Source organism: Cotesia typhae, unplaced genomic scaffold, assembly GCF_013202065.1.
Source record: "Cotesia typhae breed Kobodo isofemale line unplaced genomic scaffold, CoteBio_Ctyphae scaffold_13, whole genome shotgun sequence".
NCBI lineage: Eukaryota > Metazoa > Arthropoda > Insecta > Hymenoptera > Braconidae > Cotesia > Cotesia typhae.
The window spans coordinates 4,157,334-4,174,726 of record NW_027423774.1 but is presented as its reverse complement, the minus strand read 5'-3'; the positions used below and the strand labels follow the sequence as shown (position 1 = coordinate 4,174,726).

At 23.0% G+C, this 17,393-nt stretch overlaps 2 protein-coding genes across 4 annotated transcripts; one reads left to right on the top strand and one right to left on the bottom strand.

Moving 5' to 3' along the window:
- Nucleotides 1-237: 237 nt before the first annotated feature.
- Nucleotides 238-2,515, top strand: LOC141534805 (dnaJ homolog subfamily C member 4). Of its 2 annotated transcripts, XM_074254382.1 has the most exons (4): nt 238-445; nt 802-889; nt 1,520-1,713; nt 1,820-2,515. In XM_074254382.1, exons 1-4 carry the CDS (start codon nt 372-374, stop codon nt 2,205-2,207), a joined length of 744 nt encoding a protein of 247 aa, XP_074110483.1. In that variant the 5' UTR covers nt 238-371; the 3' UTR covers nt 2,208-2,515. The 2 variants fall into 2 exon arrangements, with proteins under 2 accessions (XP_074110483.1, XP_074110484.1); XM_074254383.1 differs by lacking the exons at nt 238-445; nt 802-889 and adding an exon at nt 1,293-1,432.
- On the bottom strand, nt 2,445-12,403 carry LOC141534804 (arylalkylamine N-acetyltransferase 1). 2 transcript variants are annotated; one of them, XM_074254381.1, is made up of 4 exons: nt 12,234-12,403; nt 5,926-6,184; nt 3,374-3,593; nt 2,445-2,821 (listed from the first exon to the last, which is right to left on the bottom strand). In XM_074254381.1, exons 2-4 carry the CDS (start codon nt 6,170-6,172, stop codon nt 2,623-2,625), a joined length of 666 nt encoding a protein of 221 aa, XP_074110482.1. In that variant the 5' UTR covers nt 6,173-6,184; nt 12,234-12,403; the 3' UTR covers nt 2,445-2,622. The 2 variants fall into 2 exon arrangements, with proteins under 2 accessions (XP_074110482.1, XP_074110481.1); XM_074254380.1 differs by lacking the exon at nt 12,234-12,403 and adding an exon at nt 9,122-9,449.
- Between the last annotated feature and the right edge of the window lie 4,990 nt (nt 12,404-17,393).

Genomic DNA, 17,393 nt, shown 5'->3' with positions numbered 1-17,393 from the left:
ATTTGATGTTATTTAAAAATTATTTTTTTTTTTATTTTTCTTCTTATAAGAAAAAAATCAATTAGCAATTAAAAAAAGTATTTTAAAAAATTGAATTTTAGTTTTAAAAATTTTTATTTATAATTAATGTTTAAATTTGGCGCGCAAATTTAAATTGTTGCTATAGGCTGTCAGCGATTTCTGGGATTTCCCTAATGTACCAACTCCGGGTTAAAATTATTTTACTCCAATCTCCGGTCTAGGAGCTGTTCTGTTTATTATGTCATATGGTATATACGTTTTTATTTTTATTTATAAAAGTCATGAAATAATGTGTAATTTAAATTGTCACAACATTGCACACAAATTTTGAGTTCATAAAACGTCAGATTATGCAGAAGTTTATCAACCATGGTCAGATAATAAGAATTTCTTTGGATCAAACTAAACGTTATTGTAGTAAAAGGTAATTGTTTATATTTTTAACCTCTTTTATTTGTTTACAAAAATTAATTAAAAAATTTAGAAAATCTATTTTTTATCTTTTTTAAAAAAATAATTCTAAATCTACATCTGTCAAATATTTAGTTTTTTTTTTTTTTTTTTTTTTTTATGACATTGAAGTTGACAGCCATTAGGAATTTTTTTATAATTTTGTAGCAATTAAATTATAAAAAAAAAATTCTACTTGTTAAAAAATTAAACAAAATTTTTAGGAGCATTTTTTATAAGTGTAATTGATTTGACATTTAAATTGAAAGGATTGACAGTTTAATTTACTTCAGTATTATTTTTTTTTCAAATGTTGTTTTTAAATTGCAGTACGGCTACATATTATGAAATCCTGGGAATACCAAAGGATGCATCTAAAAAAGATGTCAAAGAAGCATTTATTAAATTATCAAAAAAAGTGAGTAATAAATTATAATTTTTATCCTAATTTTTAATTATAATAAACAAAAAATTTATCTGTAAGTATTTTTGTAATTCAATTTTAACTTTAACTTTTTTTTTATTTATTTAAAAGACAAAACATATATCCATAATAAGTATTTACGCATCAAATTTTAATTTTAACTTTTACTATAAGTGAAATTTCTTAAAAAAAATGTTTCATCAAAAATTTGTTTATTAAATAAAATTCAAAAGCTATCAAGTGAAAAAAAAATATTTTTTATGAGTGTGAATTTAGCAGACATCTGATAATTTTTTAATAATTTATAAACAATTTATTTGTTACAGAAAAAATTGTATCAAAAAATGCATGGAAATTTTCACAATTTTTTTCTATGCAATTTTTTAGATTTTTTTTATAACCCTCATTATTTTTTTAGTTCTAATTTAATAAATGAAAAAAAAATTTTTTTTAAATAAATGAAAAAAAAATTTTTTAATAAATGAAAAAAAAAAAAAAAAATCGGCTAACTTAAGGATTATGTCGCAATTATTCATGGTAAAATTTTTTTTTACAAAACTAAAACTTGTAGCAATAATTACCAACACTTGATTATAATAATGATAAATAAAAAAAAAACTGCAGATCCATCCAGACAAAAGCAATGAGACATCAGCAAAAAGTCACAATGATTTCGTAAAAATAAACGAAGCATACCGGGTCCTGAGTAAGGATTATTCTCGTCAGCAGTATGACTCGCACTTGAGGTACAGTCAGGGCCAAGATCCGTCAAGTTTTCGCGCCTACAATCCGCAGAGTGATGATCCTTACAGTCGTTCGTATGTATTCACCGAAGCTAATAATTTTAGTTCGTCTAAAAACAGTAACAAGACTAAAAAAAAAGTCATCAAAAATTTTAAAATAATTTTTACTTTCGATAAATAGAAACGCGTATTACCGCAGCAACTCATTTTACCAAGATGCCTATAAAATAAGGTATCAGCAGCAGAGACGAGCATCTCCACATGATAAAAACTTCACTCCTTCTAGAATAGTTCTCTATTGCTTTTTAATTTCCCTGGTTGGATCAATTCTGCAGCTTTGGGCAGTTTTAAAGTCGCCCGTCTTTAATCGGGATCAGATGAATAGAAGGTCTGAACAATATTTCAACGAGTACCACAGAATTCGTGAGCAAGTGGTGAACAATAATACCAAAATACTCCATGATCTTCTAAGCAATACGGAGTTTGATTCTGATGATGATGATAATAAAAAAAAAAATAATAATGATAATTATAATGATGATGATGATATTAAGGATGATAATTGGTAATAAAAAAAGCCAAAAGGGCGTATAAAATTTTTTTTTCCCTCAAATTAATCTAAAAAAATTTATAACATTTAGAATTGTAAGAAAAGTGAATAAAAATTTTTTTTTATAAAATTCTAAAGCCAAAAAGGCGTGATCGGAGGAAAAAAATTTTTTATGCGCCCTTTTGGCATCAGTAACGTGTAATGAAGTAGTGATTTTAATAAATGTATATAAAAACTTGTAAATAATATCCACGACTTTAATATTTAAAATTGTATTATTTTAACAAAAAATATTAAGCAGTAATATATTGTATAAAAAATTTACAATTGCTATTTTTTTTTTTTTTTTTCTATTAATTTAAATTACAGTATTTAGTTTAGTGAATTTTTATAACTTAATTGTACTTGAGACGGTGTAATAATAGTAAGCTTGATCACAATTTTTTAATGTAGGTACTTATACTAATGTGAGGGTAAGCAGGTGTAAAGATCGGCTTTCCATTACTGTCAACGTAATCCTGATACTTGAGTTCGAATATTTGCTCGAAGCTTAGACGCTTGCACAGTTTTGCGGTATAGTGAGAACTTGCATCAGTGCGAATATAATTGTAATTTAATCCCTTGGCCATATCTCTGTAATTTAATAATTATTAATTGTTTCATCATTTTATTTTATTTTATTACTTTCATATCATATGTTTATTCTTGTACCTTGAAAGGTAAATGATATGTGTGGTTTTTATTTTTAATTGGGTTGGAAAACTTTTTTTTGGAAAAAAATTATGTAATAATTTGTAAAAATTAAAAATTTATATTTTAGTAAGATTTAACATTAAAAATTTAGATATTTTTTTTTTTGGCATAAAAAATTCAAAAATTAACAAATTTAATTTTTTTTTTATTAATTATTTTATTTTTTATGAATTTTAAGAAAAAATTTTTAATATTAAATTTTATGAATTTAATTTTTATGTAAATCGAAAATTATTTTATTTTTTAATTAAAAATTAAAAAATTAGAAAATTATAAATTAAAAAAATATTTAATTGTAAAAAAAAAATGGTTAATATTAAATTTTATGAATTTATTTTCTATGTAAATTAAAAATTATTATTTTTTTTTTCAATTAAAAAATTAATGCAGTAATAATACAAAAAAAAAAAAAAAAAAAAAAAAAAAACTTACACAGTCTTTTGACAAAGTGCAGCTGCAATTCCCTTGCCACGACAGCCGTCGTCAACGGAAATAATTTTAACGTCTAAAATTTTGCTCCCGGGATACCGGTCAAGAACAGCAACCTTTCTGTCGACGTGATGCAACAATCTAAGAATTTTTTTGAATTTAATATTGTCGCAATTTTTAATAAAATCGGGCTCGTCTGTGTCTTCCGGTTTGACGGTAGTACCTGTAATTAAATATAAATTAAGGACACTCTACATTACATGCATTACAGGTGGTGCTTATTATTCAAATAAAGACACATTACACCAATTTCCAATAATAATATTTAAATTAAATTTAATTTTAATTTATAAATTATTAATTTTAATTTAATTCTAATTAATAAACTGTTTAATAAATAAATTTTTAATAACTTGATTAATAGTTATTTGCGCTCGGATAAACAAACCTCAAGTCCAAAGACCCGTTCCTTAAATTACTAGTTTGATCAATAGAATAATATTAATTTATGAGATAATTATACTTTTAAAATAAGATACAAAGTAAAGATTAAAAAAAAAAAATGTTTGTGGATAATAATATATATTTATGTAATTATTAAAGGAGTTAAAGTGAGTAAATTACATAGAACGCAAATGTACAAACGTTGAATATTCAACTCAATTGATCACGAAGCAGTTAATTATCTTAACGGTTTTTATTTATATTTTATAGAAGAATTTTTTATAGTTTTATTTTAATTTATTTATTATTGTCAATGCTAAGATCACTCTTTTTATTATACGTCTGGTGATTTTTTTATCTTATTAAAAGTACAATAAGTCCCGGTTCTTGCTGCGCTGATCCATTCACTCTGATTGCAGAATACGCTAGACAATAATAATAATAATAAAAATAAAAATAAAAGATTTAAACTTGAACATAAATTTATATTATTCATTATATATAATTAACGATTGCTTTTATTGATATATACACGTGTTAGTATTTTTAAAATTATGTTTTATTTTTACCGATTTAATCTTCCGCTAAGGGGAAGGGGAAGGATTTTTAATTTTTTTTCCATTTCAGGACACTGGAAGGATTAATATCCCGCACATCAGTCTCCACTTTGCCGGTCTGCAGTTTTTGGAACTTTGATTTTTTTTTTAATTTTATTAATAATTTGTAAACGGAAAGAACAAAATGACACTGGATATTATCCCAGATTATACTCAGTGATATCTGTGGTGAAAAAAATTTCAGATAGTAGCTAGAAAAATCTAAATTATAATGCGTGATATCTGGATTATACTCATTATAATCTGAATTATACTAGCTACTATCTAAAAAAATTTTTCAGTATAATCTAGGATGATATCCTGTGTCATCTTGTTCTTCCCGTTTATTCTTCAAATACCAATAAAAAATTTATAAAAAAAATAGATGGTAAAAATATTTGTAATTTTTTTCTATCGCGTAAAAATAATAACAACCTGATGAATAAACGTAGTATCAAAATTAAAATAAAAAAAAAAAAATTTATACTTTATTCACTATTTGACCTTAAACTTTTGACTTAAATATCAAATATTTATCTATTAATTAATAAATTTATATAACTTTTTTTTTTATATAATTGCTATAAAAGATTCATGCGCATTTTAATTAATTATTAATTTATTAGAATAAATAAATCAAGATTAGATTATATTTAAATAAAAAAAAAAATATAATGTAATAATCCGTTTTTATTTTTTATTTTTATTTTTATTACGTCCAGTTGAATGAATTCATTGAGCAATTAATCTATTACCGTGAATTGTACCGTTTTAATTTACTTCAACGTTCAACCATTAATTCTTAATTGCGATTAAAATTCTTCTTCAAGATTAAATTTAATTTTTTATACTTAAAGGTTTTTAATATTTCACACATTTTATTTATGTATAAAAATATTAATTTTTTTTTATAATTCAAACCTTATAGTTGCAATTAATCTTTTTTACAGAGTTCATTGCTTTTTATGGTCTTTTATAATTGAAAAATTGCTGTCATTCTCTTGAAGTCTTAATTAACACTTTAGTTGTTTTTTTTCTTTATAAAAATATTTCAAACTAATTTTTAATGGCATTGTTTTAATTAAATTATTATACAATTGTAATGTAGAAAAAAATACTCATAAATTATTAATTATTAAAATTAAAATTATAAGAGAAATTATAATCATAATTATTTTATATACCTGCGATCAAAGTGCTTATAATAATTGTAAAATTATTTTTATTAATATTTTTTGAATTTCTAATTAAATGTATTTTTATTTTTACTTTGCCATTTGGCCATCAGACTTTGGCATTAATTAATAAATAATTTAATCTAATCTTAATTTATTACCACCCTTTATTCAAATTTCTTAAACAAGTAATTTTTGATCCGACTAAAACAAGAACTAAATTCTATTACATTCAATTTAAATTTCTTAATCAAGCAATTTTTGACTCCCATATAAATAACTCCAAACAACAAAAAAAAAAAAAAAAAAAAAATCAAAAATTCCAAATGAATATATTTACCATTAAGCTGAACCCCAACAATATTCCCAGCAGAAGAAACTGCCTTCAAGCTCAAATTCTCATCAATAGACGACATGCTGTACTCTTCAAGCGGAACACACGTGCTATTTTCTCCTCTGGGTATCAATTCAATACTATCATTAAGCGGCTCATCTCGGAAGAAAAACCGTCGAAGAAACTTCAGTACTTCCGGCTTGTCTTCTTGCTTGATTATCTGGATCGAATAATCCCTTGGCGCCTCACCCATCGTGTCTGCCAACTTAGAACGATTTCCACATAAGTTACCCATGCCAGTATTAAAAACAAACCCAGTAAAATAAAATAATTGGATCAAGCTGAATCGAATGTGGGAGCTATTAATGAATTAACTAAAGATAATTCGATTTAGAATAAAATAGTTTATGTCAGTGGCTTGTGATAAGACTGATGACCAGTCTACTACTGGCCTTTATAATTTTATTATTCTACTAATTTCCAATTTTTAATATTTATACTTTATTTATATTTGTATTTTTATTTATATTGTGTGATAATATGCTCAAAGGATTGCTGATTATTTTACTCTATTTGTTTAGTGATAAATGTTTACCCCGCCGACTCAAAAGTTAAGAGTTTAACTAGTAAGGTAATGTGTGTGCATATATATGTACATATTTTAAATAGTATAAATTGATGGGCATGAAATGTATGCAGATATACATCTTTGTTCTGTTTGTCTTTAGTTTCTTTCACTCAATACCAGCCAAGTCGGATCTTATTGCAATGCTGGTGCACATTATGGGCCTACATTGTTTCGCGGTAATAAATTACTCTCGTTTATAATTTAAATTATTATATGTAACAACTATTCTATTGTATTGTACACTTTTAAATATATATAATGTGCAATGTGTACTAACAATACAATGATGCAAAAGAAACATTAAATAATACAATAATAACAAAACCAAGTACGAATAAGTTATAGACTCAAGGCCCCAACTACACGCACGCAACTCATTACTAGACATCTTGACAATAAATATCGTATTTCTTCCTAATAATCATCCTTAATTTGTTTATTTTTAGAATTTTTGAGACAACCTCATTATTTTTATTAAGTTTTGTTGGATAATTTTTATTTAAAACAACGTTAATTTTCTTTTTTCTCTTTCCGACGATCATTATTTCTATCAATTATCTTTGCGTAATACAGAAGCTGATATGATAATTGGACGTTAATAGTTCGATTTGAATAAATCAGTTTTTTTTTAAAGATAATTGTTGATTTTTTTTTTTAAATAATTGTTTGTGGTTTTTTTAAATCATAATTGTTGATTTTTTAAAAATAATTGTTGTGGTTTTTTAAATCATTTTTTTTTTTTTAATATGAACGGTAATTATTTTTTTTTAATAAATTATTATTAAAAAATTTTGTTTTAAATAAAAATTTATTGTTTTTTTTTTTTTTTAATTGTTCATTTTTGTAAAAATTATTTTAAAAAATTTAATTTAATCTATATTATTAAGAGAATAAGCAAAATTTTGTGGCTAGTGTATTTATATGAGAAAATGGGTTTTTATGGTTAAATTTGGTATCATTAGAAAGGTCTTGACTTGGAGTTGTGTCTTTTCAAGGTTTCATATCATTCTCACCAATAGTCAATTTATTATGATAAGTTTTTAGGCTGCATTCAAAAATATCTCTAGATACATAATTAAGAAATGACCTTGTATCTCGTGAACTATTGACATTTTTAAAGATACAAGCTCATCCCGATGTTACACTCTTCAAGAGCTTTCATTTGAGTACCCACATCAATTTTTCATATATTTTATATATATGTATATATGAAAAATATATCAAAAATACATGTGGATACTCAAATGAAAGCTCTTGAAGAGTATAACATCAAGATGAACTTATATCTTCAAAAACGTCAATAGTTAAAAAAATACAGTGCAATTTAACAAAAGTCATTATTTAATAAAGCAAAATTTTATTTATTTATAGTTCACAAGCCACGGCAGTCACATAGTGACTGCAAGGTTATTAGTAATAATAAATTAATTTAATTAAAAAAATAATCGTAAAAAAAAATTTTTTTTTTAATTTTGTTTTTCACAAAAAAATTTTTTTTTTTTTTTTATTTTAAAATTGAATTATTAATCATATTCTAAGAATTAGAGGCCTTAAGTTCAATTTAATAGTGATGGTAAATCATTAAATGATGTGTGATAATTAAATTAAAAGAAAAAAATTAAAAAAATTAAGTTTCATTGCAATTTGTTGATTTTTTTTTTTTTTTTTTTTTCAAATAAAGTTCTTGATGAAAATAAACAATTCTATTAAGCAGATGGCTTTTGCATTTACATACAAAGTAATTATGAAGATTACTTAATTTATCTTAGTGGATAGTGAAAATATTTGTTTTAATATGCACAAACTTGTTTTATTAATTACTTAATTTATTGTCATAATACAAGATTAATCATTAATAATTTATTATTATTGTTTTATGAGAAAATTTAAAGTGATTAATGTAACTCGTTAACATTACATAAAATTATTAAATTTAATTCATTATAATTCTATTTATGTGCTTATAATTTTAATTTAATTACATTAAAATATTATTAATAAAATTTTATTGAAAATTATAAATTTTAATAAAAACAATTATAAACATCTTGCAAACGCTTTTCATAATTTTTTTTTTTTTTTTTTTTTTAATTATAAATTAGTAATGCTAATTGTTACTTGTTAATAGTTAAATTTTCACACATACAATGCTTTGTTTTTTCTACAATTATTTTTTCAATCTTAAAATTATTAAATCCTTCAACACTTTCATTTTTTAAATTTTATTATTTAAATTTACTTCAATAATTATTAAAAATAATTTTTTTTCTTCAAAATAAATTTATAAAAATTTTTAATTTAAAAAATTCAGTTAAATAAATTTAACAAATTAATTTGTATATTTTATTGTAAAAGAAAAATTTTTAATTGATTTTTTTTGTACTTTAAATAAATGAAAAAAAAAATGATTAATTTAAAAAATTCAGCTAAATAAATCTTATAAATTAATTTGTATACTTTATTGCAAAAGAAGAAATATTTTTTATACTTTAAATAAATAAAAAAAAATTTCTAATTAAAATAATAAATTAAATTTTCTTTAATAAAAAAAAAAATTAAATTAAAAATTATTACCGAATAACGTGTCAATTTTTTATGTTTGACATAATCTTCATTGGCAGTGAACCCAACTGTAGAAATATGAGTGTTGGCCAATTTTCCCGAAATAACTTGAGCCATTTTTAAATGATTAAAATCAAAAATAAAAAAACTAAAAAATCAAAATATTTTTCAAAAAATAATAATTATAAATTTCGAACAGTATTATCTATCTTCTCAACTTATAACGGAGAGCATTTAATAGCAATACTATTGAAAAAGATGATAAGTTATCGCGAGTAACTTATAAACATACGACCCGCCTGTTAAATTAAAAACAACGGCTTCGTTTGTAATATTCGTCGTACTGGCCGCTTGCAGTAAGACACTCACTTTTATAATACGACTCCTTCCTTACAATTTTAAATGTAACGTAATCTAAGAAGCACAACAAACATTTTTACCCCAACTGAGTTCAGGGGCACAAAATAAATAAATAAATAAAAGTTTATTGTTAAAAAAAAAATATGTTTTGTTCCGGGTGGTGTTGCATTGAACTCTTTAGAATCTTATCCGCATCCGATTGCAAAAAATTAACGGTGCATTAATCATATTAGACCGGATGTCCCTTCGTTCTTCGTTATGAAACGATTGTGGATAAAACGTACACATTAAACCGATGATCAAATATTCAAGGCCTCTCTCGTGTGTCTGTTTTATATTATTATATGTTCACTGAATAATCTAATGATCACTCTACTCTCTAACATTTATGATCGTTCAATCAGAATTTAAATAAACTGTTATATTATTACATTGTTACGATAAAAAATTATAGATTTTTTTAATTCATTAAAATTTATCTTATTTAAATTATTATTTTTTTTTTTAACTTTTACTAATATGGAATTTTTAGTTTTAATACAGTTTCAAGGATCAAAGTTTTATCTTGGTGATGGATCAGACCTTGCGATCTAACGAAAATATGATTTTTTATCTGATAGAAAGGTTGATTTATTTTTTGTCTCTTAGGTGATTGTCTATTATTGTTATTATTATAAATTTTTTGTTATAATTGTTGGGTAGATAATTTATGACAGAGGCGACAGATGTAACTTAGTTTCGAAGACATGTAATTAATAAATAGGCGGTATATATATTGGTATAATGTAGATATGTAAGACCGATATCAATATACATTGATTTAAATATTATTACGATAATATTTAATGGCTGTTATATTGTTGCTAAATTAATTGTATATATAAATTCAGTCATCCGTAACGATTGATGATAGTCATGTTTATGTAGTAATTTAAATTTTTTATTTTAATCATTTTTTTGAGTACTTTTGTAGTTTTTAATTTTTCTTAATTTTCAATAATAATATATATATTATTAAGAGAACAAGCAAAATTTTAAATTAAATTTGGTATGGTTGGAAAAGTCTTGACCTGGAGTTGTGCCTTTTAATGGTTTCATATTATTTTCACCAATAGTTAATTTATTATGATAAGTATTTAGGCTGCGTTCGAAAATATCTCTAGATACATAATTGAGAAATTACCTTGTATCTTATGAACTATTGACATTTTTTTAAATATAAGCTCATCTTGATGTTACACTTATCAAGAGCTTTCATTTGAGTGCCCACATACATTTTTGATATATTTTTGATATATACATATATATAATATATAAAATATATGAAAAATTGATGTGGGTACTTAAATAAAAGCTCTTGATGAGTGTAACATAAAGATGAGCTTATATCTTTAAAAACGTCGATAGTTAATAAAGTACACTAGAATTTTACAAAAGTCATTATTTAATAAAACAAAATTTTATTTATTTATATTTCACAAGTCACGGCAGTTACATAGTGACTGCAAAGTTGCTAGTAATAATAATAATAATTTAAAAACTTGTATTTGGTACTAAATAAAAAATTTCATATTTTACAATCAGCTTGGATAAAAAAAATCTTAAAAATAAAATTATTAAAAAATTAAAATTATCTTAAATTTATATCAAATGTAAAATGATTTTTTTCCTTTCATAAAATAAAAAAAAATTAATAAAAAAAGTGTATCAAATTAAATAATTAATCATTTTTTATAATTAAATATATCCTTGAGATTACGAAAATATTCAGTTCTGATAAAAGTAAATGATAAAATAATGACATTTGTTAAAATTTAATAAAAATAATTTTTAAAAATAAAAATAAAATTTTTTGATTACAAATTTTTTTTTTTTTTAACTAAAATACTTATAAAAAACTTCAGTTTACTTCTATTTTCTTTTTAGAGACTCGATCGGACTAATGCATCCTTTTTAGGCTTCAAACGATCCAAGACATTTCATACATAAGAATGCTCTTAGCTTGAATAAATAAAAAATCCCAACCTTCTTCAATAAGCCAATAAATAAAAACAAAAAATTAAATCACAATAAAAAATTACTCAGTAAAAAAAAAATGATTTATAATTTAATATAATCAATAATACACAGCCCCTTTTTCTCACTGGATCGCCTTGAAGTTGATCACTCATGCAAGACGGCTTTGAAAATAACGATTAGCTCTAAAAATTTTGATTTTATTGGAATTAAAACTAAAAGATAAAATAAGAACTGCCTCCGGAATTCTTATTGGCTTGCGTCAATAAAACCAAACTAATAATTCAGCTCGACACTAAGACCCGAAAGGAGTGCAATAAAAATAATGAGTATGGCTATCAAAATTTAATTAACTATTTTTAATCGCCTATAGCATGAAAGATATAAAAAAATACTACTGAAAGTATAAATACTGTAGGATTAAAAAAAAAAAAAAATTAAGTACGTGTGTAATTTAATGAAAATGTTATTCCTTATTTACCTTATTCCTTGAATAACGTACACAAAGATCGTGCTAGAGGTGTGTTTAAAGTGAAGGTCGAGGATAGCTTACAACTATTAAAATCAAGGACTTAACTTGTAAAAAAAAAAAAAAGTACTATTTAATTGCGGTACTTTTTAAAGCTTTAGAAAAAGACAAATTCAACTTTTAACTGCAAATTCCCAAAACGTAACCAAATTAATTGCTCATTAATTAATTTATTTATTTATTTATAAGCCAACTAGAATTGCTATAAAGTAAACTTACTTATATATTTTATAGAAAAATTATTTTCAGTTAATACTGGTTCAAAATCCGACTTATGGATTTATCGATTCCGATAATTTGTCTTGATTAATTTCAATTACAGATTATCTTGCTCAAGCGTGACAGATTGTAAAAATGTGAAAGTAATAAATGATAACTGATAAGACAATCTGTCTATCTTGAGTTTGAGTTTGGCTTTAGTACGGATGCTAGTCGCCCCACGAGTCAACTGATGCAGCCGGACGCATCAGCTAATGTATGTGATAGCACTCGTTTAAATTGGTACTTACATTATTATTTAACTCACGGATTACGAACCCTTTGCTGAATAAATTGAGATCGATTAAATTCAATATGCATTGATTAACGCTTTTATTAATATTGCATACTTGATATTTTATGTATTGTGTGCTTTAAGAAAATTTATTTATTATGCATTCAGCTTTATTTTACAGAGTACACCACGGTAAGGTGTCAATTTAATATACGTTGACAAAAAATTAATTTTAAATGATATAAAAATTTTCCAAATTTTATTTCCTTAATTTTAATGTTTTTAAGGCTTAAAAAAATTTAAGACTGGAACAAAATTCTAGAATTTGATGAGAGATATGGTGACATTAAATTTTGTTACATTGGATTTTTTTTTCAATTCGCAATCGACTTTATTAAGGAAGGATTTTTTTTATATTAAGGATACTTTTTTTACTATGTGATTAATTGATCAAGACACGTTAAGAAATTTATGGTGATAATAACCATTGCTCATTAGTTTTAATTATTTAATCTTATTATTCTTGATGGTATTTAATAAAATAAGGGATGTTAACTATTTCTATGCCTAAATTATATTTATTATTATTTTAGACGATAATTATTATGATTAAAAAATTAAAATTAAAAAAAAGGTGAAAAACCAGATTTTTATAAAAATTCAATTTTCAAACAAAAATTAAATTTTGAAAAATAATCTTATTATGATAAAAATTTTTTAATTTCGAAAAATAATTTAAATTTTGAAAAAAAGTGAAAAATTGGATTTTTTAAAAAATCATAATAAAAAAAAAATTAATTTTGAAAAAAAAAATTCGAATTTTCAAAGAAAGGTGAAAAACTAAATTTTTAAAATAGTTTAATTTAAAAACGAAAATTAAATTTTTAAAAATAATAATATTATGATCAAATTTTTTTAATTTAAATAAATCTTTCAAATTTTGAAAAAAAAAGCCAATAATCCGATTTTTAAAAAAATTATATTAAAAAAAAAATTAATTTTGAAAAAAAATCATTTTATGACAAAATTTTTTAATTTCTTCACTTTCCATCTGCGCCAATAACTAGCGCTATATAGTAAATTACAACGATTCATATCTAAGATTATTACCATTAGAATCATGATGATTAATGATATTGATCACAGTGATTGCCATCATGTCAGTATTCGGAATTTTACCATCAATTTATGTAGAAATATTACAACAAATTTTCCATTTTGTGGTAAAAGATATTTAAGACAATTAGGCAAATATTTAAATAGAAAATCATAGTATTGTTCCTGTAAAAAAAAAAAAAAAAAAAAAAAAAAACAGGAAGTTATTTTTCATTGATAAATTTTTTTCATTGTAGAAAAATGATAAAATATCCAAAAGATCCTAAGAATTTTTCTACATTCTCGTCACCCAACAATTCACTTGAAACTGATAGAAAAAAAAAATGTTTAAATCAACGACCTAAAGATTAAATATAAAAATCATAATAAAAACGTCCTCATTTTACTCTATAATTTTATCGTCATAGTAAATGATAATAATCAGTAACAATTCTCAATTTTCCATAAATATTAATCGATTAATAATTCATCAAACAAAGTTATACATTACTTTAAAAATGTATAATTTTATTATACTATAATTACAGTGTTGAAAAATACTAAATAACGCAAAATATAATTATTACTGTCACATTATCGACTGATAAATATAAAAGCGGTTTATTATCATGATTAAAGGGTACTAATAGGTAATATACTCAATTAATTAATCAAGCTATCTGCACATCTTACAGATAAATCGATCAATTTTAATTAATTAAATTTCACACTTTTAAATTTAATTAAAAATATTTTTTTTTCCTTTAAATTTAAAATTCCAGGTGTGTAAAACAGCAATTATTAAATAATTAGAAAGGTTTAGTAATTTTTATTATTATAATTTATTTATTTATTTTTTCTCAGTGGTCACCAATTACCAGCTTTACTGGAGTGTAACTTTGTAAAAAAAAAAATAAAGAAAATAGACCCAATAGTGTACCACCGATCGTGATAAATGACTTCTCCATACTGATTTATCGGCTTATACATGTGACACATTGGTTGAACTATTTTTTTAGTTTATTTTATTTTTTCTTTAAATTAAAAGATTATCTTGGATTAATCGATCGGAAAAGTGATTGTTTATTGGGTCCTAACATTGATATATTTATACATATATATACTTAACGAGCTGAAGAGATTTTTCTATTACGTAGGTTTTATTTTATCGGGAACAATCGATTTGCAAACCTTGTAACAATTTAATCGTTATATTGTTTTAAATATACATTTGTACGTGTAATGTGTATTAATAAACTTGTGCACTTATATGTATATTGTATATAGATATGACTTAATTATTGTACTGATTATTGATTTTATTTATAGGAGCAATTAATTATTTATTATAATAATTTATTGTTTTTATTTGACATTGGAAATAATTCTGCTTAGTTTAAATAAAATCTTTTAGTTTAATAAATTTTTTTTCTTTATAAAATAATCCTCTTTAATTAAATAAAAATAACATTAATTATATCCAATGTTTATTATTATTATTATTAATATTAATTTTAAATTAAGGATTCAGAATAAAATTTTCATCAATTATTTATTTAGGAAAAAATTTTGTTTTAATTTAAAAATTTTTTTGTCCTTACAAAAAGTTCAATTTTTTATAGTAGTAGTTTATTTCATATAGTGTATGGCCTTTTACATCCCTTTCCGCTTACATTTAATTTTTTATAAAAGTACACAGTAAAAAATTTTTCGCCTTAATTTGCGAAAAAATAATGTTTTTATTCAAACTTTTTTGACGTAATGACGGAAAAATTTTTCCTGTGCAGTTTGCAGAGAAATAAAAAAAAAAAATTGAGCATTTTAAAATTAAAATAACACATTCATTATTATCAATATTTGTAAAAAAATTGACAGAAAAACAAATTATAATAATAAGAAATTTTTTATAAATCTCGATAATAAAAAAATACAATTATTTATAATTTTGTTTTGCACGCCTCATAAGCGAAGCGTATGAGGTTGTGCTCTACACTTGCCTTACAAAAATTTAAGCGATTCCTTGAACTAAAATTGTCTTTATTTATTTTCTATCGCACTTATAGAACAATATTTAGCCATAAATGTCATGGAAAAACATTAATTTCAATGTGCAATTATATATATTGAATGAAAAAAAATAATTTAATATTATTTGATCTTCCAATTTGACATGTTAGTCAATAAAAATTTATATCGAGATATTTTATAAAAAAATTAATTTATTAAAAAAACTAATTTAATGAGAAAATTAATTTTATAAAAAAAATTCATTTAATAAAAAAATTTCTTAAACAAAATAAAATTTGATTTAATTTTTTGGAGCAAGAGAAAAATTTTCTCAAGGCAAGAAAATTTACTTCTATCAAGAAAAAAATTTTTTGGAGCAAGAGGCTAAATTTTATCAAAATAAGAAGATTTTCTCGACTGAAAAAAATTTTCTTGGATCAAGATACATATTTCTTAAAGCAAAAGAATTAATTTTATTAGAATAAGTGAAATTTCTTGTCAAAAAAAAATTTTTTCCCGCTCAAAAAATTAATTAGGAAGAAAAATATTTTCTTGACAAGTGAACCTTTTTTTCTGTGTATTTTCGAGAAATATTTCAGAATAAAAAGAATTCTGGAGTAAAAATGACCCCCATTGTACTTCAAGGGTTAAAATTTTTTATTGCTCTAAAATTAATCATCTTTACAATTAAATAATAATAAAAATAAATAAATTAAGAATTCTACTCTTGTTCTATTTAACGACTAGCCTATTTTCTGACTAATGTGTCAATAGTCCGATAAAATGGCCATGAAAATTAATAAAACAAATTTATGAGCCTGATACAGTAATAAAATCTCAACTTTCTCTCATTACTCATTAAAACAATTATTTATATAAATAAATATTTTATTGAAAATAAAAAAAGCCAATTTCACGAAATAAAAGTTTAGTAGGCCTCAGTTCTACATACTAAATCAAATAATATATTTTCTACAAGACATTTCCATGTTCATTATCCAATTCCGGATTCTTATATTCGTGCACAGAGAAAAATAAAGGACAAACTAACATAAACACTTGACTCACATTATTCAAATGTCAGCAAGTAACCTTTATAAATTTGTACTATACTGGCGCAGACAATGCATTTCTCTGCTCAAATAATATAAGACTAACTGATAACAGCACACTGTTAGACATTAGTAAGACAAACTATAAATAACGCCTGTCTAAATTTAAAAACAACCTGAAGAAATCAACCGTAACAAAATTTAAATAAAGTTTTTAACTCCAACCCTTATAAAATTGTGAAAAGAAATATTTATTATTTACCTTTTAATTTTACTGCAAGTTTCATCATAATTAAATTCTATTTTTATCATAAGTGCGTATTTAATTTTTTTATTCAAATTTTCTGACCTGCGCATTAATTATACATAAATTAATCCGAGAAGAAATAATTCTTAATTAAGAAAAATTTTCATACTGTCTTGCAGTCGGTATTTAATACCGATAATTGATCATTTTACCCGCAAAATTACTTGCAGTAGATACTGCAGTCATTGTTCAGGAGTGTATGATCCAAAAAAAACCCCTTACATAATTAATTTTGAGTATTTGGCAATTAAAATTATATTTAAAAAAAAATAAATGGTTAATTTTTTTGAGAAAGAAAATTTAAATGTTTTTTTTCGGAATAAAATTGATTTTTTTTCTAAAAATTTTTCGGTGGCTCCTCGGGTTTATATGTCAAAGATCTGGCTCCAAATGGTCTGATGTTCCCCTCCAACTATTGGACATAT